Here is a 24,368-nt window from a genome sequence, read left to right on the forward strand (position 1 = left end):
AACCAACAGAGAAGAACCAACCGAGCAGCGCCGCGCATACCAAAACAGGGGGCAGCCTTTGGGCTGCTCTCTTTCCTCTCACTCTCTTCCCCATTTTTCTCCTCCACTTTCCATATTTTCTTTAGTTTTATTTTAGGGATTTACTCACCTAAAGCTTCAAAGATTCATCAAAAACTTCTCCTCTACAAGATTCAAGACTTGGGTAATTGTGGGAGTTGTAAATCAAGACTAGTCATGCTAGTTTTTTAGCTATTTGTGACTATTCTTGTTTTCTCCTACACTTCTCTTCTCTTTTGTATTTGAATTTTGTAATTTTGATGTCTATGATTATGGGCTGTGAGTAATTTCCTTGTTGGGGGTTAGGGTTGTGTCCCTAACTCAAATTTTTGTGTAAAATATGTTTAATTTAATGTAATGATGCAATTTTCATATGATAGATGCTTATATCTATTTTTGTTGGGTTAAAATGCATGTCTAGGAGCCTAGTCAACTCTAGGGTGTGTATTTTGAGCATGTCTAGGACGGAGTTAGAGGCTTGACCCCCTCTAATTCCTAAGCTAGAAACCTTCAATTTCGTATTCGAGGGGTTATAAGCATGATTATTTACACCCGTTGCGTGATTGCGCGGGCGGGTCGCTTAGTAGTCTAATTCCTCGATCTCTACGCCTCTTGATGTGAATTAGTGACCCTTGAACCGGCTCTAATTCATGCCAAGTGAGTTCCTACGGCCCTTGAACCGGAGTAGGAATACCATGAAAGGGAATTTCGGTCCTTGAGCCTTGAACCGCCTTGGATACGACTACCGCCAAAGTAGGAAATTTGCATCTATATTAGATTAGCTTCTGACACATGAAATTGGGTGAAGGAACATCCCTAACACCCGACATTCCCATTTATTTGGTTACACTTTTATTAATTTCTTTGCATTTTTATTAATTGCTTTACATTTCATTACATTTTGTTAATCTAAAATCAACTCTCAAAATATTGAACTCCAACTCATTGTAAATATTCATCACCAGGCTCTTAGTTTTGATTAGGCTTTGGTGAAAATCAAAGTCGAGCATTGTTAAGGCTTGGTGCCTTAGATTAACATTTTTATTTATTTTCTTTTTCTTTTCCTTGTTTGCTAAGTGTCTTTATTTCCGATTACCCAAGGATTGTGGGTTAGCCACTAATCCCCGTGGTACGATAAACTTTGGGCATAATATTTCCCTATCTTGACAATGATACGTACGCTTGCGTAAATGTGTATCCAAGTCAGTAAGCCTTCTCTTAGGGCTGTGGCTTCAGCAACTAAAATATTTGTAGACCCAATGGTACCCTGCAAGCAGCAACTAACATATTACCATTAGCATTTCTAATGACAAAACTTCTAATTTCTTTTTGATTGTTTGTGAAGCCTAAACCCTGTTCTTCTTCTTTGGTCGTAACTCTTTTATATTTCTTTTAATAAATTGAGGTTGGAGAGTATTCTCTTTTCAGTCCTCGTTCTAAGGAAAAAAAAAAAAAGGGGCCGTGACCACTTACCCAATTTTAGCCTAAAAATTGCCCACTTACTCCACTAAGAGTTTTTTAACCCCATTTACCCAATCTAATCTCTAGTGACAGTTTTGCCCCCTATTAAACTCTTTCCTCTCAAACTCACTCTCTCTCTCTGTCTCTGTGCCGCGCCCCACCTCCGGCTTCGCTCTCTCTCTATCTCTCTGTGCCATGGCTGCTCCGACGGCTTCGGGCCACCACCTCCTTCAAGTCTCCACCGCCATCAGAGACGATCTCAACCATCATGGGTCCCCCAAGCCAGCCCCAAGATTGGAGCACTGCATCCTGATTCGAACTCAACCTCCGAGCGCCGCCGTCACCCGAACCAGACTCTCTCTCTCTCTGCCATGGCTGCTCCGGCGCCCCACCTTCGGCTTCGGGCCAACAACTCGATCGATCCACCGCCGGCGTCGCCGTCACCCAAACCACAGATCCAACGATCCAAGGCCCATTCCAACAACTCAGCCCCACCGCCGATCCGACTCCGATCCCAGCCCGAATCGACTCCTCTCCAACGTCGCCGTCACCCTAAAACACGCCCCGACCACTCCTGCATCGGCCTCACACTCCGGTGGGTGCCCAGAGAAATTTTTTTTTTTCGGTATCCTGAGATTTTTTTTTGTATCTGTAATGTATTCATTTTGGTTCACTTGAGGGCAATAATATGATTATTGGAGGGCAATAATATGATTATTGGAGGGCAATAATATGATTTTTGAGGCAATAATATGATTATTAGGAGGCAATAATATGAGTATTGGGGGGCAATAATATGATTACTGGGGGGCAATAATATGATCAATTGTGCCTGTAGTGTATTCATTTTGGTTTTGGGAGTGTATACAATTCACTGGACGAAAATAATATGATTATTGGATGTAATAATATGATTTTTGTGAGACAATAATATGAGTATTGAGGGGCAATAATATGATTACTGGGGGGCAATAATATGATTACTGGGGGGCAATAATATGGTTACTGGGTATTATTAGGGGGCAATAAATTCAGACACCGGAATCCCGACACCAGTCCGGTAGCCGGATTCCGGATTCCGGTCACTGGTCTCCGGATTCCTATCACCGGAGTCGGCGGCCGGCCACTGGTCACCGAAGTCCGGCAAGGTGGAGGATGACTTCTCCCTCTAAGTGAGAAAGAAGGAGAGGGCAAAAAAGTCCCAAAAATAAATAAAAAATAATTAATTGGGTATTAGGGAAATAATCTCTTAGAGTCTTTTGGGTAAATGAGGTTAAAAAATAGTTAGTGGAGCAAGTGGGCAATTTTTAAGCTGAAATTGGGTAAATGATCATTTCCCAAAAAAAAAAATATAGCAGTGTTTGTACAGAAGAGTAAACTACTAAATTTGGTAAAGAATAGACCAAATAGTTTTAAAAAGAAATGTTAATTAAGAAGGTCCTAGAAGAAGTCCAAAGTTGAGCAGCCAGGGTGACACACCATTGCAACAAACAAAATCCGAATAGAAAATTTAGAAAATTACATAGTAGCACATGACCAAAGACGTAAACACAGAAAACCCACTTACAAAAAGATTTATACAAATAAGGACATGAGCCCAGGCCCAAAAGCCAAATGAATCAAGCCTGATTCCCAATTTTAATGGCAAATGACTAAAATACTCGAGTTTCATCATAATTTACGGCACTGCCACTGTCCAATACCCAAACCGTAAACCGAGTTTCATCAATTTCCAAACTCACCGATTTGGAAATCCTTCAAATTCTCCTTCCACAGTGAGAATTTCAGCTAGAAGCTTTGAGGGAAGATGATCAGTGACTCGAGGCGCTCCTAATAGGACCGATTTCACTTTCGGAAGTGGCCGAAAAATGGAGAATTTCGCCAGAGAACACAACTGCTACAGTGACGATTTTGGCCAAAATTGATGGTTTTCTGGCCAAATCGCCGTGACCCACAGGTACCAACGTGTAGAGGAGAAAGAGACGGTTCTTTTATGGGTGGTGGCGCGCCGTTTGGTTGCCGGATGCTGGAGAAATCAAGGAAAAACGGGAGAGGGCCGACGCGGGGGAGAGAGAGGAAGAGAGAGATCGGGGAAGAAGAGAGAGAAAAGTGGCTGGGTAGGTTTCTGACCTACCCACTGTAACTTTCCATATGTATACTAATTACCATGAACAGTAACTTTCGTATTTTGCTTATAACTTTTGAATACGAAGTCCGATTTTTACGAACCAAATATGCACGCGCTCGGTTTAACGTCCTCTACGACTTTCATGAAGAAAAACTTATCAAATTTTGACCTGGTCAAAAAGTCAACTTTTAGGGCCCCATAAAATATCGAAACTTAAATAAATTGTGTAGAAAATCGTCATTCCTTGTTTAATAACAACTAAACATGAAAAATTTGATTCGGGGCGTAACAAAGGTTCTGTAGTTTACTTTGATATACATGAGGAGCAGATTCATGAATTTAGTATCACTAAGGTTCTATGGTTTACTTTGATATGATCAGCTGCTGTCAATGATATGATCTGCTACTGTTCAAATTGAATTGATATGCTACTTTATAGTTTATGGTTTATGTTAATGATATGATATTCATTATTTATGGTTCAAATCGGCTACTGTGTGGAGGTGCAAAAGGGTGATGACACAAGAAATAATCGAACAAAACTAGTGAGAAGAAAAGCTTCGGCACGTAGGAAAAAGTGCAGTAGCAGAACTGGACGAGTATGAGTGCAGCGAGTGCAGTAGCAGGATTGGACGAGTGTAGTAGCAGGATTAAGCGATGACGAGTGCAGTAGCAGGACAAGAGTACAAGTGCAGTAGCAGAACTGGACGAGTATGAGTGCAGTAGCGGGATTGGACGAGTGCAGTAGCATGATTAGGTGATGACGAGTGTAGTAGCAGAACACGAGTACAAGTGCAGTAGCAGAACTGGACGAGTATGAGTGCAGCGAGTGCAGTAGCAGATTGGACGGGTGCAGTAGCAGGATTAGACGATGACGAGTGCAGTAGCAGAACTGGACGAGTATGAGTGCAGGGAGTGCAGTAGCAGGATTGGACGAGTGCAGTAGAAGGATTAGGGGATGATGAGTGCAGTAGCAGAACATGAGTAGCAAAACTGGACACGAGTACAAGTGCAGTAGCAGAACTTGACGAGTATGAATGCATCGAGTGCAGTAGCAGGATTGGACGAGTATGAGTGCAGCGAGTGCAGTAGCGGGATTAGACGAGTGCAGTAGCCGGATTAGGCGATGATGAGTGCAGTAGCAGAACTGGACACGAGTACAAATGCAGTAGCAGAACTTGACGAATATGAGTGCATCGAGTGCAGTAGCAGGATTAGGCGATGATGAGTGCAGTAGCAAAACATGAGTAGCAGAACTGGACACGAGTACAAGTGCAGTAGCAGAACTTGACGAGTATGAGTGCAGCGAGTGCAGTAGCAGGATTGGACGAGTGCAATAGTAGGATTAGGCGATGAGATGAGAGTAGTAGGAGAGTGAGGTCTGAGATTCTTTCTCTTAGCAACGTGTAGAAGAAAGATAAATATATATTTTTTTTGCTTTTGAGAAGTAACATAAATGGATTATTCTCAGAAAAAAAAAAAGTAATAAAAACAGATTATTCTCAGAAAAAAAAAAGTAACATAAATGGATTATTCTCATAAAAAGAAAAAAAAAGTAATATAAAGGGATTAGAAGTCAAAAGGAGTAGTTAAGGGGGGGGGGGGAAGTAACATAAAAGGATTATTCTCGGAAAAAAAAAGTAATATAAAGGGATTAGAAGTCAAAAGGAGTAGTTAAGGGTTAAAAAGTAAATTAACTCATGACATGTGGCAAGTGGAGAGCAGATTGTCCTTATTTGTAAAATTTAATCCTTATAAAGGGATTACAAGTCAAAATAAGTAGTTAATGGTAAAAAAGTAAATTAACTCATGACATGTGGCAAGTGGAGAGCATATTGTCCTTAAGTGTAAACTTTTGTCCTTAAATGTTCAAAACCAAATGTTGTGGAGTTTTTTGTATTTTGAAATCCTATCAAGGGGGTATATGTAGTTTGCTATAGAAAATTAGTTCAAGACATGTTTAGTACGCAACCACCGGGCACCGGCCGAAGAAGTAAGAAAGATGAATGATGGATGTTGTTCCAACCAGAACAATCAACAATGTGCAGATAGTCAGATAGATAGATGATCGGTCAATGATCGTCCCACGTTCTCCTCCATCGATCTAGTAAGCAATTACGTCTTCTAGCTTGAGTAGATGGCGCGAAACCGTCACAAGAAAAGTCATGGCAGAAAGTTTGAATCAAAATTGAATTCATATACATCATCTTTATTGGACTAGCTAATCACCTGGGAACTGTGTCAATATGCTATAAATGTAACACCTAGCTGCTGGGCTGGTATTACTACTAGGTACTTAATTACCGAGAAACGAAATAAAGTTGATCGTCGCTAGCTAGCAATGGCAGGTGAAGTAGTAGTGAGGAACAGGCAGGTGAAGTAGTAGTGAGGAACAAGCAGGTGATATTGAGGGACCATGTATCTGGTTTTTGTAAGACCTTATTGTACTAGACATCAACACTTTCTGCAAATTGACATTTTGAGGATGAGTTTTAGAGTTCAGTTTGTAACATCAGAGTATTTAATAAAGCTTGTAATCGAAAACAGTTTTATTAATGCAATCTGTTTTTGAATTTGAATTCAAACATGTATGGTTATTTAGATTAATCCATTCAGATAAACATAAGGAAGTTATAAGGCAGTTGCTTAATGGAAGGAACTGCCACAACAGTTTGTCTGATATAAAGTGGATTGCAACCTCCTCATTGATCCCTGCTAGAACACCAAACCTCAAACAAAATTGTCCCATTAACAATCTGAGATTGAAAAGAAGAAGATATGGCTGAATTAAATTATCATTGATCTGCAATCATGTACATATACAGTAGGTGAACGTGTCCTACATGTTTGTCTCTCCTCTAAGCAAGCTATCAGCTATAACTACCAACTACAATCTAGGAATACAAAAGGTAACTGTTATATAAAGAATATCTCTACTTTATATACAAGATAAGTTAGATTATTTTCCTAACACTCCCCCTCAAGTTGGAGAGTGGATATCTTGTACTCCCAACTTGCGAATCATAGGAACAAAGGCTTCTTTTCCCAAAGCTTTAGTCAAGATGTCTGCCAACTGATGTGCAGAACTCACAAACCTTGTAACAACAGACCCATCTTGAATCTTATCCCGGATGTAATGACAATCCATTTCAATGTGTCTAGTCCGTTCATGAAAGACTGGATTTGCTGCAATATGCAATGCAGCTTTATTGTCGCAGTATAACAATGCAGGTTCTTGATGCACTACTCCCAAATCTCGAAGAAGATATCTCAGCCAAGTTAACTCGCAGCAGGCACCTGTCATAGCACGATATTCTGCTTCGGCTGAAGAGAGTGACACTGTTTTCTGTCTTTTCGATCTCCATGAGACCAATGAAGGACCAAGGAAGACACAATAACCTGTGGTAGACCTTCTAGTGATTGGACAACCTGCCCAATCCGAATCACAATAGGCTCGTAACCTGAAATCACTGTTTGAGGAAAAGAACAATCCTTGGCCAGGTGCGTTCTTAAGATAACGCACGACACGAAGTGCTGCCTCCATATGAAGCTTACGAGGTTGATGCATAAAACGGCTTAATACATGCACAGAATATGTAATATCTGGTCTTGAGACTGTAAGATATATCAATCTACCAATCAACCTCCTATAACGACCTGGATCCTTGAGTAAATCACTCTTATCGGACAATTTCAAACCTCGCTCCATAGGAGTGTCAATGGGTGCTGCACCTAACAATCCTGCATCCTCAATGATTTCTAAAGCATATTTGCGTTGGGAAATAAAAATTCCATGCTTGGAAGAAGATACCTCAATGCCAAGGAAATATTTTAAATCACCAAGATCCTTAAGACGAAATTGACTATGAAGGAATTTCTTAATTGCAGCAATACTCACAGAATCATTTCCAGTAATCAAAATATCATCAACATATATCAAGAGAGCAGTGAAAGACTTGCCCTGTTTTCTGGTGAATAACGAGTAGTCAGCTCGAGATTGAACATACCCTGCAGCTCGAATAGCTTCTGAGAATTTTGAGAACCACTGCCTAGATGCTTGCTTCAAACCATACAAAGATTTATGAAGTCGACATACCAAGTTTCCCTCCCCCTGTCTCCGAAGCCCTGGCGGTGGAGACATGTAAATTTCTTCATGGAGGTCGCCGTGAAGGAAAGCGTTATTGACATCCAACTGGTGAAGGGACCAGCCTCGAGCTGCAGCCAAGGCAAGAAGACAGCGAACTGTGATGATTTTGGCAGTGGGAGAGAAGGTTTCCTGATAATCGACACCCTCCAATGGGGTGAAACCCTTAGCAACGAGGCGCGCTTTGTATCGCTCAATGGATCCATCAGAGCGATGTTTAATCTTATAGACCCACCGACAACCTATCGGCGTCTTCCCTGCCGGAAGGGATGTGAGAGTCCACGTACCATTAGCCTGAAGAGCCTGCAATTCAGAACGCATCGCCTCCTGCCATTCAGGATGGATGGCAGCCTCGGAATAAGTTCTAGGTTCTGTAACTTGACTGATCTGGGCAAGGAAAGAGAGATGTGCAGGCCTGTAACGATGATAAGAAACATAGTGTGCCAGGGGATATCGAGTACCTTTAGTCGGACCTGGAAGCAAGGAATTCGAGTGGCCTGGGCAAGCAGACGTGACCTGAGAGCATTGATAATCCTGAAATTTCGCCGGTGGATGATGGGAACGACTGGAGCGGCGAAGAGGCTCGGGTATGGGTGTGGGTGAAGGTGGAGCCGAGGTGGGTAAGGGGTCAAGCGGTGGTGGAGGCGAGTCAGGTGAAGAAGCAAGCGGGTTGGAAGCTGGGGCCGGAGAAGAGAGCGCCGGGAGATCGGAGGGCGGCGAGGCCGGAAGTGAGTCTGGGGGTGCCGGAGTTTTGGGACGGCGAGCATACGTCCGAAGGGCTGGGCAAGGAGAGGATGGGGCGGGGTAGTCGTGGGTAGGAGAAGAGACGATGGGCTCAGGGGCGAGGAGGTCGGGTGCGAGGGATTGAGAAGAGGAAGATGGTGCGATGGGATGGGGTGTGGCCGAGACTTCAGGATAAGAGGAAGAAGAGAGAGGATGAGAGTCAAAAGTGAGGTCAAGAGAGGATGTTGGGTCAGACAGGGGAAGAGGGATTGGACCGTGGGAATGGGCCAAAGAGGAGACAGATGAAACGGGTTTGGCAGAGGCATATGGAAAAATATGCTCATGAAAGAGAACATCTCTACTTGTGAAGACCTTTTTAGTGGACAGATTATACAATTTGTATGCCTTTTGACCAACAGGATAACCTATGAAAATACAAGCCATGGCACGACAATCGAATTTGTGTGAAGGATGAACATTGGTAGCATAGGCCAAACATCCAAACACACGAAGATGTTGGAACGGAGGTGGTTTTGAGTACAGACGCTCAAACGGAGTTAGGAAGGAAAGGACAGGGGTAGGTAATCGATTGATAATGTGTACCGCAGTAAGAGCACACTCCCCCCAAAATTGGGTAGGAAGATGAGCATGAAATTTTAAAGCGCGGGCCACTTGTAAGATGTGACGATGTTTGCGTTCCACAACCCCATTTTGTTGGGGCGTGTAAACGCAGGAATGTTGGAAAATAACACCATTATCATTGAAAAAAGATCGGAGTGAAAGAAATTCACCACCATTGTCACTGCGAAAATTTTTAATGCGAGATGAGAATTGAGTGAAGGCATAGCTAAAGAATTGCTTGATAATCGATTGTGCCTCATCTTTGTGCCTCATTAAAAAAATCCAAGTGAAACGTGTATAATCATCAACAATGGTAAGAAAATAATGGGCGCCAGAAAGTGAAGAGTGCTTATAACGACCCCAAATATCACAATGAATAATATCAAATGGTTTTTCAGATGAAATTGAACTGGAACCAAAAGGTAAACGACTCTGCTTAGCCAAAGGACAAACATGGCAAGCATTATTGAATTGAACTGAAATATTGAGAAAATTCTTGGCAATAAAACTCAAACGAGAAGGAGACACATGCCCTAATCGGTTATGCCATAGATCGGTAGATTTTGTGGTGAGGTTGCAGGTTGATTGAGTGCGTGAGGATGAAGGTGAACTGGTTATGGATTTCTTCGCCGCTAACGCCACCAAGTAGTATAGTCCACCACGCTGCTTACCCAAACCAATCATCTTCCTCGTAGCCAGATCCTGCAAAATACACCAGTATGGGAAAAAAGTTACTGAACAGTTCAAGCCTCTTGTTAAACGACTAACTGACAATAAGTCAACTTTGAATGTAGGAACACAAAGCACATCTCTGAGATAATAAACTGAATTTAGAGGAAAAGATCCTGTGGCAACTATTGACGCTTTCTGTCCGCTTGGTAACAATACCGGTGGTAATGAAGAACCTTTCTTTTCAGATAATAAATTGGGAGAGGAAGCAATATGATCCGTCGCGCCGCTATTAATGATCCAGCGACGGGAAGAGATTTTAGACAAACCTGGTTTGGCAACTGCGGCATTAGCTTGAGGTTTAGCACCTTCTTTGTCTTTAGTGCCCAAGAAGCTAATAAGCTGCTGAAGTTGTGCTTCTGTAAAAGTAGAATTCAAGAATCCTTCTTCATCTTTGGTTTGTCCATCAGAGACTTGATTTGCAGAACGACCATGGCTTCTATCATTCTTGGGACGGTTGGATTTATTCTTTGGATGACCTAGTGGATAACCAATCAACTTGTAGCAAGTTTCAACAAAGTGCCCCATATCACCACAATAGGTGCATTCAGGACGTCCTCTGGAAGAGCCTTTGCGACGCCTATCTTGATTAGATTGCTGTCCACTTTGCAAGCTGTTGGAGGATTGATCAAAATGGTGTTCCATTCTGCCTTGTCGGCTAGAATTATTTTGCCTATTATTTCTAACGGCCATAGCTGCTCCACCATGTGAATCTGGAGCATGTGTAGTCCCAAGTTGTCTTTGCTTTTCATTTTGACAAATTGCTGCGTAAGCTTGTCGAACTGTGGGAAGAGGATTCATTAAAAGTATCTGACCTCTAGCAGCACTGTAAGATTCATCCAAACCCATCAAAAACTGCATCAATTTCTGTCGGTCTTGTTGAGCACCACAGGTACATGAGGAGGCATCAATATATGAAGCTAATTCATCCCAGAGACTCTTCAACTTGGTGTAATAGGCTGAAACAGACAGCTGATCTTGTCTATGGTAAGCAATCTCTCGCTGGATTTCAAAGATGCGAGGGGCATTGCTTTGAGAGAAACGCTCACGAAGGTCTTCCCAGACTTCACGAGCAGTAGTGTAATAGATTACACTATCAGAGATTTCCGGGGCTACAGAATTAATAATCCAAGAATGGATCATATCATTGCACCGAGACCAAGTCGCATAATCATCAGGATACTTTTCTGCTGAGGGTGGTTTGATGACACCGTTGACAAAACCAAGCTTGTTCTTGGCGTTTAGGGCTATGGTCATGGCTCTCAGCCATGTGGAGTAATTATCTCCATTGAGTGGTTTAGAGACCAAGACTAAGCCGGGATGGTCTGAATGATGAATGAAGAAGGGGTTTGAGATGTCAGCTTTTGGGGCATCTGATCCTTCTCCCATGATGTTAAGAGATTGAGGAATGAAGCTTGCTGCAAGAGAAGATAAGGCACAGCGGCAAGAGAAAGAGTCAGGATTTTACTCCTGCTCTGATACCATGAAAAGAAGAAGATATGGCTGAATTAAATTATCATTGATCTGCAATCATGTACATATACAGTAGGTGAACGTGTCCTACACGTTTGTCTCTCCTCTAAGCAAGCTATCAGCTATAACTACCAACTACAATCTAGGAATACAAAAGGTAACTGTTATATAAAGAATATCTCTACTTTATATACAAGATAAGTTAGATTATTTTCCTAACAGAGATTGGGGGTGCATCTAGGAGAAGCATCAATGGATTCTGGAACTGCATCCTGTTAGTATCATATATTTTTATCAGTTTTGTTTTCTAGATATAATGTTCAATATGCAGCAGATTATATTTTGGTCTTGATTCATATTGTTCTTGAATTCCAATCTTACATTTGGCATAGTCATGTTAATCATCTAGTATCTGTTCATCTTTATAATTATCTCAGAATTGGTTTAAATTCATTATCAATTATATCTGCATAGTTTGCATGACAGATTTTCATAAGTGCTATTGCTGTTTTAATTGTCTGAGTTTATATATGACCAAAGACTAGATGTTCATAACTAAATTATCTCTAACAGTTTTCCCAAAGAGTCAGACATGTATGTCACAACTGATAGCACAGTAAGTTTGAAGGTTCCAGCAGAGACGAGAAATGCTGTTCTACTCAAGAACCTCTACTTGTCCTGCGATCCTGTGATGCGATTCCTGATCATGAGCTCTGATGAGCAGAAAATGAAAAAATACGTCTATTGCACTCCTGGCTCTGTAAGTCGATCCACCATCGATCTCATTATGAACTTTTATTCATAAATACAAATGCATCTATCAAGTGTACGTAGTTCATCAAGATCGATCACTTTTATTGAAGTTCCTGAGCTCCTACATTTGTTAAATTAAGAGAAAGTACTAATAAGCAATCACCTCTCTGACTCTGTAATCCTTTCCAGTTTTGGAGAGTCCAAAAATCCAAAATCCAATATTTGTGGTAGCTAGGTACTCTGTTTTGACTCTGTTCTCCTCTGCAGTCAATAAACTCATCCCAAACCAAACAAGCGAGGGGGCATTAATAAATTACTTTGATTTATTTTTAAATCATACGTGTATTTATGAATTGATGCAGCCAATTCGTGGCTATGGTGTGTCTCAAGTCGTGGACTCGAGTCATCCAGAGTATAAAGAAGGTGACTTGGTGTGGGGGTTAACGACATGGGAAGAGTACAGCCTCATCACAGATATCGTCCCTGGATCCTCACTCGTTAAAATACACCACACTGATGTCCCTCTTTCTTACTATACTGGACTTCTTGGTACGTAATCTGACTAATCTCATTACTTAATTACAAATCGATCATTATGATTAACCTAACTAGCTTGTGCATGCAGGCATGGCTGGTAAGACTGCTTATGCTGGATTCTTTGAAGTATGTCCTCCTAAGAAAGGAGACAAGGTGTTGGTCTCTGCAGCATCTGGTGCGGTTGGTCAGCTTCTCGGACAATTCGCTAAGTTGGCTGGCTGTTATGTTGTTGGATCTGCCGGATCTAAACAAAAGGTACTTTGTTAGCTAATCTACAAGTTATCAACAGATACATTGTATTAATTGGTTCGGCCGGTCAGTACTAATTCTTGAATTAATTAGGTTGTTCTTCAGTAGAGAACAAGTTGGGGTTTGATGAGGCTTTCAATTACAAGGAGGAGAACGATTTAGAAGCAGCTTTGAAAAGGTAATTAATTCCATATAATTACATTATATGTACATATTTGCATATAGAGCTAGCTCTAGCTGATTCGTGCATGTGAAGTGTATATGCACATTGCTCTTGCTTGACTAATCAACCGGGAAATATATGAAGGTACTTTCCTGAAGGAATTGACGTCTACTTTGAGCATGTGGGTGGGGAATTGTTTGACGCAGTGCTGCTCAACCGCCTCAACATGAAAGAACACGGTCGCATTGCTGTGTGCGGAATAATTTCACAATACAACCTTCCCGAGCCTGAGCCACTCAAAAACCTGTTCCAGATTGCATTGAAGCGGCTCAATATACATGGATTTACGCATCGCGATTACGATCACATAGTACCCAAGTACTATGAGTTTGTGCTGCCTTACATCCGGGAAGGTAAAATAGTGTATGTGGAAGACATAGTTGAAGGGCTTGAGAATGGTCCAGCAGCACTGGTTGGACTCTTTACTGGTCGCAACTTTGGGAAGCAAGTAGTTGCAGTTGCACCACCTCAACCTTATATATCCAGATCGAGGAGCTTCCTTCATTGATCCACATTCACCCGCCTAGCTAGTAATTACCTTGTCTTCGCTGGGATTCAAGCATTGTATTGTATTATATGTCTATTCCTTGACAGAAATAAAGATTGTGTTGTAACCGATTATACTGTATCTGTGCCATTTTTTACGGAACGATTCTGATACGGATATATATGACTTTATTGTGCCCCATAAACAATTGGATTTGGAAACAATTTCTGCCATTTAAATTCCAGTCACTAGTTATGCATCATTTCAGATGGAAGTAACCGAGGATAACTGGGGGAATTCGAAGATATTATCGTTCAGGGAGGTTACACACTAATTCACACAAGTCAATATTGCAGTAATTAATTAGGTAGCAATAATTATAGGAAAATATATTAAGGCTGTTAATTGAGACGATTAAAATGACGGAGATCATGGAAGTGATTAAGGTGAATTAAGAAGTCGTAGGTCTAATAATCAATTAGCCTCATCAAGCCTTCAAATTATCAGGAAAAAAAAAAATGATGGTACGAAAATTGTGGATTGGCATTGAACTGATTGAAGGGAAGCAAAAGTGAAAGCTGAGACTGAAAAGGAAAAGTGTCTGGAGCTGCTTCAGTTGTAACACACGTGTCTTCCTCTGAAACACAAAAATGGAACTGAGCTAGAAGAAATCCATTTGCCATTTCTGATCACACCGCAGTCAATCAGTCATTCATTCATTCTTTCAAGAAATAGTCTTGTAGCTACACAGACACATTAACATTCACATTGAGAGAGAGAGAGAGAGATTAGCAGCAATGGCGGAAGTGAAGAACAAGCAGGTGATATTGAAGGAGTATGTTTCGGCCGGACTCCCCAAAGAATCTGACATGGCCGTCGTCACCACCACCACCAAACTGAAGATTCCAGAAGGCTCCGGCGGGGTTCTGGTGAAGAACCTCTACTTATCCTGCGATCCTTACATGAGAAGCCGCATGACCAAGCGCGACTCTGCTTCTTATGTCGATCCCTTCAACCCCGGCGAGGTGGACTACCTTTGCCCTTATTCTCTATTCAATTCAAATTCCAAACCTTTAAGCTTCTTGGGTCCTCGCAATTGTTGCTACTATTATATATACGATTTAAGCACCTATTGTTATGTATGAAATGAGTAAAAAGAACCTTGCTTTGTTATGAGATTTAGATCAATTACGTAATTGTTTACAATATATTTGAAATCAGTTTTTTATAGTATTATATATGTGCAGCCTATCATCGGTTTTGGCGTGGCTAAAGTTTTGGAATCTGGGGATGCAAAGTTTAAGCAAGGCGACTTGGTTTGGGGAATGACTGGCTGGGAAGAGTATAGTCTCATCACTTCCATTCAGTATTTGTTTAAGATTCCCACCACCGATTTGCCTCTCTCTTATTATACTGGAATTCTTGGTATATATCCCTGCTGCCCCTATTATTTCAGTTGTTATTGCTGTTACTACCACTTTTTAATTCTTCTTCTGCAAAATTGCTTCTGCTTGAAACTAAAAGTTGTGCATTATCTTTGTATGTCACTGATTGTATTGGCTTCTTCTTATTTATGCTGAATGGTGAGACTATAGAATCTAGTGTCAAACCCTTATTTGTTTGAACAAATATATTTTACATTTTGATTTATATGATTGCGGCTTTTGTTAATTCTCTCATTCTTTCCAAAACTGATGTTCCAAATTCCATATTGCTTTTCAAATTTAGTAGTGTGGTCTGGCAGTAAGAAATTTATTCAGCATCAAATCATCTTGATCACACTGGTCATGCAATAACTTACCTGCCTTTTAGCATCGTTCTCTACTTAAATTAGTTGGAGTAATCCGTTGTAATTAATTCAACCACTTTTGATCTTTCATTTTCAGTCCTATAATGCACAATGTATGTCCTGCACTGCTCCTGCTTAATGCGCTCAAGGCTCATGACTTGTGTTTGCTTAATGTAGGTATGCCTGGTATGACTGCCTATGCTGGTTTTTATGAGATCTGCTCTCCTAAGAAAGGAGAGACAGTCTTCGTTTCAGCAGCATCAGGAGCGGTAGGTCAGCTTGTTGGCCAATTTGCCAAGTTGGCCGGATGCTATGTTGTTGGGAGTGCTGGAAGCAAAGACAAGGTAGCAATTACTACTTTGTGATCAATATCAAATTTGTTTTAATTAGAATTCTGGGGATGCAACTTAGCTGTATATATGATTATTAGAAAATATGTGTTTTAGTACTGTATGATTATTAGTCATTATGGGGATTGTACTATTTGAATTGACTTGTCTTGTTTTGTTTCGTGTTGCCTTTTTAATATGATATGTCATTTTGCATGTTAAGGTTGATTTGCTGAAAAACAAGTTTGGCTTTGACGGAGCCTTAAATTATAAAGAAGAACCTAACTTGGATGCAGCTTTGAAAAGGTTAGTAGTATATGGTTTTATTATCAGAATCCAATTACAGTACTAAAGCTTGACTTTACTATCCTAACTACAAGGACCATTTCTTTGAAAAAAAGTATTTCAACATGTATGCCCCCTTCCCTCCCTGAATAGTAGAAAGGAATCTGAAATCGGTCAAATCATTCCATCTCTTGAAGCAGAGAGTGAACACAAGAAACTAAAGAAAATGAAAGGTCTCACTATAGTAGAGTTGAGGTGGATCTTTGTCATAATCTTCCTACATATGTTCCATTTTTGGGCCTTCACGTGCATATTTAGTCTCATAAATGTTCAATTTTTCTTTAATAAATATCAGGTACTTTCCTGAAGGAATTGATATATACTTTGAAAATGTTGGGGGAAAGATGCTTGATGCAGTGCTACTGAACATGAAGATTGGTGGCCGAATCTCAGTTTGTGGGATGATCTCACAGTACAACCTTGTGCAACCTGAAGGTGTACAGAATTTAATGTATCTGGTGTCTAAACAGCTGCGCATGGAAGGCTTCCTGGTTACTAAATACTTTCCTCTCTACGGAAAGTTTCTCGAATTGGTTCTGCCTCACATAAAAGAAGGGAAGATTACCTACGTGGAAGATGTTGTTCAAGGGCTGCAGAATGCTCCATCGGCTCTGCTTGGTCTCTTCGCTGGCCGCAATGTAGGAAAGCAGGTGGTTGTTGTTTCCCGAGAATGAATGGTTACTTCATCCTCAACTCCAACTCCATCGATGAATTTATCTAAAGACCGAACCTTTAGCTATAGGCCCATAGCCTAGCCATATGGTTGTAAAACTTTACATACAAAACTTTATTTTTTGGCAAGATAAATAAATATAGTCTGATGGATGCACTATTTGGATGTTTCATACATGAAAGGTGTCTATTTTGTTTCTTGTTCTGCTTAAATTATAGTTACCCTTTTTTCTTTGTTCTGTTTACTGCACATCTGCTGAAGAAGTTGTGCATATTCTAAATCTCCAGGGACGGTTGTATTCAACAATTTAGAAGTCAAATATGAATTCATGTTTTTTTTTTTTTTTTGAATGCGACATGTTCTTTTTATATAGTAAATAGGAAATATTATGAACATTTGTACAATCAAATCAAATCACATCACAACTGCCAAGAGCAAGATTACAGAATATATATGTGGCCACAGAAAAACGTTTTACTGGTGTAAAAAAAACTGGAATCATTGGTTTAACAAGGACGTATGCACCGACGTATTGTCATTGCCGCATTTCCCAATCCAAACGTGAAAAATGTCAAATTTATTGTCCTCCATCTTTTTGATTCTAAACGTGAAAATTCCCTAGAGAGCTGCACCGCTACTAGTAAGGTAAGACATAAATATATATATATATATATATATATATATAGAGAGAGAGAGAGAGAGAGAGAGAGAGAGAGAGAGACAAAAGAGGCAATTACTAGTCATTCATCTGTTTCTCGGCGTTGCTCACAGCGCCTCTTCTTCCTTCTAGACACAGAGAGAGAAGCTGCGAACCAAATTGGTAGTTATGGCGAGTGGAGAAGAAGTGAGGAACAAGCAGGTGATATTCGGAGACTATATCACCGGCTTCCCCAAAGAATCCGACCTCAAATTGACCACTGCCACTACCAAACTCAAGCTTCCAGAAGGTTCGACTGGCCTCCTCGTCAAGAACCTCTACTTGTCCTGCGATCCTTACATGCGAAGCCGTATGACCAAGCACGACAGGCCCACTTATGTCCAATCTTTCACGCCCGGCTCGGTCAGTACTGCGCTCCCACCGCCCTTCACCGTTTTTATAAAGATATATATCCCTTTTGTTTATTATTTCTGTGTAAAGTTTCCTTCTTTGGTGATGTGGATCTGATCTGATGAGAATTTTTTAATTCGAGGGGTTACCCAGGATAATGATATAAAATCCTAATGCACGAGTGGATTTGGATTAAAAACAAAAAAAAAAAAGTGTGATTTTTTCAGAGATTTACATGTCTGTGTGAAGCTAATTAATTAGAGAAGATGTGGTTTGATTTGAATGTTGCAGCCTGTAACTGGTTATGGAGTGGCTAAAGTCCTGGAATCTGGGGATCCAAAGTTTAAGCCAGGGGACTTGGTTTGGGGTCACACTGGTTGGGAAGAATATAGTGTCATCACCACAGAGTCTCTGATTAAGATTCACCACACTGATGTGCCTCTCTCTTACTATACTGGACTTCTCGGTATGCCTACTTCTCCTACTTTCTATTTTTAATTCCTTTAACTAACTGGTTCTGTTACTTACAGACCCCCCAAGTCTATTATGCTGATTCGATTGGCCATAACCCCTTGACTTAAGTTGGGGCATTACTTATTTGTGTCACTGTCACTGATTGTATTAGCTCCTTGTTATATATGAGCATATGTCGGAAAAGTTTCATGCTAAAGTCACAAGTCAACAGACTGTGTCAATATTATATTCGTTTAATGATTATATATGCTTCCCTCATGAAATTATTCTTTATGTATTGATCTCTTGTTGGAGTCTACTGGTTGTTTGGGCTCATCTGGCCTATTCATATGTTATGTAGGTATGCCTGGAATGACTGCTTATGCTGGTTTTTATGAGATCTGCTCTCCTAAGAAAGGAGAGACAGTCTACATTTCAGCCGCATCTGGAGCAGTAGGTCAGCTTGTTGGCCAATTTGCAAAGTTAACAGGTTGTTATGTTGTTGGGAGTGCTGGAAGCAAGGAAAAGGTGAGTCACTGGTACTCCACAGATCAACGAATGTTTTAGTTGGGATTCCATACCTGTGACTCAATTGCATGACTGTTTATGTTAAATGTGTTGAAATATGTCTATAGTGATGTCTTTTCTAAAATTCTCTATAGTGATGTACCAAATTCTGGGAATTCAAAGATGGAAACATACATACATTACTACATGGTTTAGGATGACCGGCCAATGCTCTTTTACCTACATTACTACATAAAAATCAATTTAATTAGGGGGGTGTATTCATTTAAGAGTCTACAAGATTTTTTTGTATTTTAGAAGTTTATGGGTATTCAATTGAGATTTTAAACAATCCTTTAAAATCTTAATGTATTCAATTAAGATTTAAAATTATCCATTCAAATCTGCTGATATTCAAAAGTATACGGATTTTTAAGGATTTCATTAAATGCTGGATTTTAGAGGATTTTATAGTGCATTTTATACATATCAAACCTCAAAAACAATCCAACCACTTCCCAAAAGATTTTGATGGATTCTTTCGCACTCAAAAAATGAAGAAGTAGGTGACACTCATCCATTTTGTCTTAGACCTATTTTCCAATGTACTATCTTCCTCTGCCTCTGCTCTCATCTAATAATTTTTTATTTTATTTTTATCACTATAGCTCTAGAAACCTTAATCGTTATAGCTAACTAAGCTCACTTTCAATGGTATTATTAAGATGATACATGCACACATGATTCTTTTGTAAATTAGATATGAAATCAATTATGTTATTAGTTTACTACTTTATTTTTTGTGAAACATTTTGGCTGGTTAGTTTTCGCTTATTGTTCATATATCATTATACACAACATAAAGAATGGTAGCTTGCCATACTTTCTCGTCATTGATATAACATTATATATGGATCCAACTATCCATTGCTTAATTAAAGAAGAAGAAGAAGAAGAAAAAAAAAAAAACTAACCTACCAAAAACATCATAAGGATCTGTAAAATCTAAACAAATACTAGTAAATCAATCCATTAGAATCAATCAGAGTCCATATAGAATTTAAACAATCCGTGGATTAAGTAAATCCATGGATTATAAAAACTCAAACGAAGTCTTTTAAAATCTGAATTGAATATACCCCCCTTAGTCTTATTCTGGTACCTGCAGCACTCAATTAAAGCAGTTCTACTGTTGTGTCGCCTCATCTGATTGAACAACTCTAGTTATGAAAGTATAGCACATACATGATATGTCTCTACATGGTACATAGAAAGTAAATCCAATGACTTATATGGTGTCATTCTACGTTTAGTATCCAATATTCAATTGACCTTGTTACCCTTTTTATCTACTGTGTTAATATGTGGATATACTATTTCTTGGAGCTAAGGTTGATCTGCTGAAGAACAAATTTGGATTTGATGAGGCTTTCAACTATAAAGACGAACCTGACCTAGATGCAGCTTTAAGAAGGTGAGAATGTAATATATATATATATATATATATATATATATATATATATATATATATATATATATATATATATTCTTGGTCAGGATCCAAAATATTCTTAATGCTTTGACTTAGTCTAGGATTCTTGTTTATTCTAATTATGCTGACACTAGACTGGTTAGTTTGTCCAATATTGAATTTGGAGGTACAACCCCTCAACAGACTAATACAAGAGTCTGAATCCAATCCCAATCCAGAACACAAGGGGGAAAAAAAGTATCTTTAGTCTCATGGCATGTGCCTCATTATGGGAATTTACATCTTGTTTAAATGTGTTGTTTGCTTACCTGCAGGTTCTTTCCAGATGGTATTGACATTTACTTTGAAAATGTGGGGGGAAAGATGCTTGATGCAGTGCTACCAAACATGAGGCTGAAAGGGCGAATAGCTGTGTGTGGGATGATCTCACAGTACAACCTCGAGCGGCCTGAAGGCATACATAATTTGATGTCTCTGATTGTTAAGCAGGTCCGAATGGAAGGCTTCCTGGTCTTCAGTTACTATCATCTGTACGGAAAGTTTCTTGAAACAGTGTTGCCTTACATAAAAGAAGGGAAGATAACATATGTGGAAGATGTAGTTGAAGGCCTTGAGAATGCTCCAGCGGCTCTAATTGGGCTCTTTTCTGGCCGCAATGTGGGAAAGCAGGTGGTTGTAGTTTCCAGAGAGTGATTACGTACTCATCCAGCTCCATCCGTACTTCTGAAGTCCAAGTGTTTAGCTTTATGTTAAAAATTTAAGTTGTCTAAGCCTTCGTGTATATTAAGAACTTGTTAGCTTGCTCTAGAAATTGCATTTTGCGTGACGACTCTCCTTAAATAAATGTGGTATGATTTTCACAATAATATTTACACTATATTATGAAGTATGAAGAGAACAACAGTATGCGATATGAGAACAAGATATGAACACACACTCACCAATTTTTAAGCTGAATTGCAATTTTTGAAATGACACCATCCTTGTACATACAAGGTGAGTAGGCGACTCTTGTAGGTAGACCTAGTTCAAGCGAAGACATAACATGGTAAAACCCTTCAAAGCGAGTTTAGTGCTAAACAAGTAAAAGAATTTCCAAAAAGAGAAACGAAGAATAGTACATGCTCGGAAGAAAACGAAGAATACTGATAGTGCTAGGTTGATAGAAGACAAGCCCTCCGCCCTCCATTTCTGAAGGGAAATCAAACTCTTTTCTTCTGTGTTAACCGATCTCTGTGCAGTAATGTTATAAAATGGCAAATTGGCAAGTGGCAACTAATATTTTTTGTTTTTGTGTTTGTTTTTGGTCATAAAGGCCCATTGGTCGGTCGGGTTGTAGTTTATTTGGGCTCTGTAAGTTAGTCGGTAACGGCTGGGCTGGGCCCTCCGGAGGGATGGTGGATGACGTTGGCGCCAACGTCGTCTGAGTCTGAAGTGTGAACATATTTTTCTTTCGATAGCAAAGTCAAAATGGAGTAGCCATACCAGTCTGCCAGCGATACCCATATGTGGAATGTGTAACCATTCTGTCTTTTATCCATTTCTTTCCATATAAATACAGCTGACTACGTCTACACACACGTACGTACCAACAGCAACAACCAAAGCCTATCAGAAAAAACAGCAACAACGTACAAAAGCATTGCAATTTGATCACATCCTTTGTAGTTTGTAGTTTGTACCATCTCCATCTCGATCTCGATCTCGATCTCGATCTCAATCTCAAGAGCAACTAGCTTAATGGCGACTCCCTCTGAACTGATCAGCAACAAGCAGGTGATACTGAGAGACTATGTCACCGGCTTCCCCAAAGAATCCGACATGGAATTGCGCAGTTCGGCCACAACCACACTGAAGCTGCCACAAGGTTCCACCGGGGTTCTCGTCAAGAATCTCTACTTGTCCTGCGATCCTTACATGAGAAACCGCATGACCAAACGTGAAACTGCCTCTTATGTCGAAACTTTCCATCCCGGTTCCGTCAGTACTCTATCTCTACCTAATTTTCATTAATTTCGGAATTGATCGTATCCGGCATTTTGATATTCAAATTTTGTTTATATATATGCATGTGCAGCCTATAACCGGATTTGGAGTGGCTAAAGTTTTGGAGTCTGGGGATGCAAAGTTTGAGCAGGGCGACTTGATTTGGGGGATTACTGGCTGGGAAGAGTACAGTCTCATCACTGCAACACAGTCTCTCTTTAAGATTCACCACGACCCCAATATTCCTCTCTCTTATTATACTGGAATTCTCGGTATATGCCCTCCCTTCCCCTATTAATATATATTAATTTATTATATTGTACCTATTTCAAATTTGCAATTCAGTACTTGTGTCATTCAAAAATAAATCTTTTTACATAATTGTGTCACTGATTGCATGTATTGGATAATTGTTGTATGTTTATTTTTGAGAGTCAACTTTAATGGTCAGAATGCATGAGTCAGAATCTTCTCCTTTCCTTGTCTGATCAATGATGTTCCCTCTAAAACGAATTCTGCTCATTTTAATTTCCAGATGCCTACAAGTAACAACTAGTGTGATACTTAAGTAGATATCAATCCTCACACATCTTTCAGTGACCACATTCCTGTTCATATTCAAGTTAGGTAATTAAAGGAAATTGCTTCAGCATCAAAGAATTAATTTTGATCCTATTGGTCATGCTGCAATTTACTCACCTGGATGTATATGATATATTGTTCTCTGCTTGAGTGCACTTGTTGCTGTAATTAATGCATCCAACTAACTATAGTGAAAAGTGTATTCAACATGATATCTGCCTTCTTCAGGCTTGAGGCTTAAGGATCATCTACTCTATTCCTTCTGTTATGTAGGTATGCCTGGAATTACTGCTTATGCTGGTCTTTATGAGCTTTGCTCACCTAAGAAAGGAGAGACGGTCTATGTTTCAGCAGCATCTGGAGCAGTAGGTCAACTAGTTGGCCAGTTTGCCAAACTCATGGGTTGCTATGTTGTTGGAAGTGCTGGAAGTAAAGAAAAGGTGATCCATCAGTCATTGATTTTTGTTATCAATGCCAACTACAATATTAGTTTTCGTAAATCGTAATACAGTTTTACTATTTTCAATCAACTTGCCTTCCTGCTTTAACACTATATATCATTTCTGTGACTTAGGTTGATTTGCTGAAGAACAAGTTTGGGTTTGACGAGGCTTTCAATTATAAAGAAGAATCTAACTTGGATGCAGCTTTGAAAAGGTTAATATTCTTTATAGATATACATACTGGACTTCCCACATTGTCGGTGTTTTCTTGCAACTAGTCCTAGTCTGATATGTATCATTTGCTTTAAAAACCAGGTACATTCCTGAAGGTATCGATATATACTTTGAGAATGTTGGGGGAAAGATGCTTGATGCAGTGCTACTAAACATGAGATTCCGTGGCCGAATTGCAGTTTGCGGGATGATCTCACAGTACAACCTTGAGAAGCCTGAAGGTGTACATAACTTAATGTCTCTGATCTCCAAAGAGGTCCGGATGCAAGGTTTTGGTGCTTTTAATTACTATCATCTGTATGGCAAGTTTCTTGAAATGGTCCTGCCTCACATAAAAGAAGGGAAGGTTATGTACGTGGAAGATGTAGTTGAAGGCCTTGAGAGCGCTCCGTCGGCTCTGGTTGGACTCTTTGCAGGTCGCAATGTAGGAAAGCAAGTTGTTGTTGTCTCCCGGGAATGATCAAATCCTATTCCTAACCTGTACGTGACCCTTGATTAATTTTCTGTACTATTAGCAGTTATCATATTGTGAAGGAGTGTGAGAGCTGTATCATTTTCATAATTATAGATGTAAAAATATACATCTCCACCTCGTATGTATATTTGGAAGTTACTTCTACAGGTTTTGTGAGAGCTACGTTCCCTTTGAATAATACAATGTGTCTGGCCTTTGCAATTGGGGAAGTGGGGACTCTTTTAGAAATGCAGTTTTAATGAGGGAAATCTGATGATCATCCCGAGTAATGATCAAGTATCGATAACTGGTGTTCCAGTAGCTTAGCAAGCTGAATGGTCATAACAATATGTAGGTACAATTCTTGTACATATCGTATTGGCATTCCCATACAAAACTATGACAAAGCCCTTTACTGATCTCTGAGAGTCACAGGTAATTGCATCAG

The 24,368-nt window shown here is 39.9% G+C and overlaps 5 protein-coding genes across 5 annotated transcripts; 4 read left to right on the top strand and 1 right to left on the bottom strand.

The window, feature by feature from the left end:
• Positions 1-9,472: 9,472 nt before the first annotated feature.
• Positions 9,473-10,575, bottom strand: LOC133708156 (uncharacterized). Its single transcript, XM_062133612.1, has 2 exons — positions 10,133-10,575; positions 9,473-9,836 (listed from the first exon to the last, which is right to left on the bottom strand). Exons 1-2 carry the CDS (start codon positions 10,554-10,556, stop codon positions 9,802-9,804), a joined length of 459 nt encoding a protein of 152 aa, XP_061989596.1. The 5' UTR covers positions 10,557-10,575; the 3' UTR covers positions 9,473-9,801.
• A 1,656-nt stretch (positions 10,576-12,231) lies between these two features.
• On the top strand, positions 12,232-13,698 carry LOC133708165 (2-alkenal reductase (NADP(+)-dependent)-like). The gene is made up of 4 exons (XM_062133622.1): positions 12,232-12,638; positions 12,715-12,888; positions 12,981-13,053; positions 13,183-13,698. The coding sequence occupies exons 1-4, from the start codon at positions 12,446-12,448 to the stop codon at positions 13,604-13,606; spliced, it is 864 nt and encodes a 287-aa protein (XP_061989606.1). The 5' UTR covers positions 12,232-12,445; the 3' UTR covers positions 13,607-13,698.
• Positions 13,699-14,112: 414 nt separating this feature from the next.
• LOC133708149 (2-alkenal reductase (NADP(+)-dependent)-like) lies at positions 14,113-16,902 on the top strand. The gene is made up of 5 exons (XM_062133603.1): positions 14,113-14,610; positions 14,833-15,010; positions 15,552-15,718; positions 15,927-16,009; positions 16,344-16,902. The coding sequence occupies exons 1-5, from the start codon at positions 14,383-14,385 to the stop codon at positions 16,720-16,722; spliced, it is 1,035 nt and encodes a 344-aa protein (XP_061989587.1). The 5' UTR covers positions 14,113-14,382; the 3' UTR covers positions 16,723-16,902.
• A 489-nt stretch (positions 16,903-17,391) lies between these two features.
• On the top strand, positions 17,392-21,087 carry LOC133708173 (2-alkenal reductase (NADP(+)-dependent)-like). Its single transcript, XM_062133631.1, has 5 exons — positions 17,392-17,781; positions 18,061-18,235; positions 18,584-18,750; positions 20,121-20,203; positions 20,536-21,087. The coding sequence occupies exons 1-5, from the start codon at positions 17,548-17,550 to the stop codon at positions 20,912-20,914; spliced, it is 1,038 nt and encodes a 345-aa protein (XP_061989615.1). The 5' UTR covers positions 17,392-17,547; the 3' UTR covers positions 20,915-21,087.
• Positions 21,088-21,794: 707 nt separating this feature from the next.
• LOC133708175 (2-alkenal reductase (NADP(+)-dependent)-like) lies at positions 21,795-24,150 on the top strand. The gene is made up of 5 exons (XM_062133634.1): positions 21,795-22,201; positions 22,299-22,479; positions 23,063-23,229; positions 23,364-23,446; positions 23,548-24,150. Exons 1-5 carry the CDS (start codon positions 21,962-21,964, stop codon positions 23,924-23,926), a joined length of 1,050 nt encoding a protein of 349 aa, XP_061989618.1. The 5' UTR covers positions 21,795-21,961; the 3' UTR covers positions 23,927-24,150.
• Positions 24,151-24,368: the final 218 nt, after the last annotated feature.

This window comes from Rosa rugosa, chromosome 1 (genome assembly GCF_958449725.1).
Source record: "Rosa rugosa chromosome 1, drRosRugo1.1, whole genome shotgun sequence".
Taxonomy (NCBI): domain Eukaryota; kingdom Viridiplantae; phylum Streptophyta; class Magnoliopsida; order Rosales; family Rosaceae; genus Rosa; species Rosa rugosa.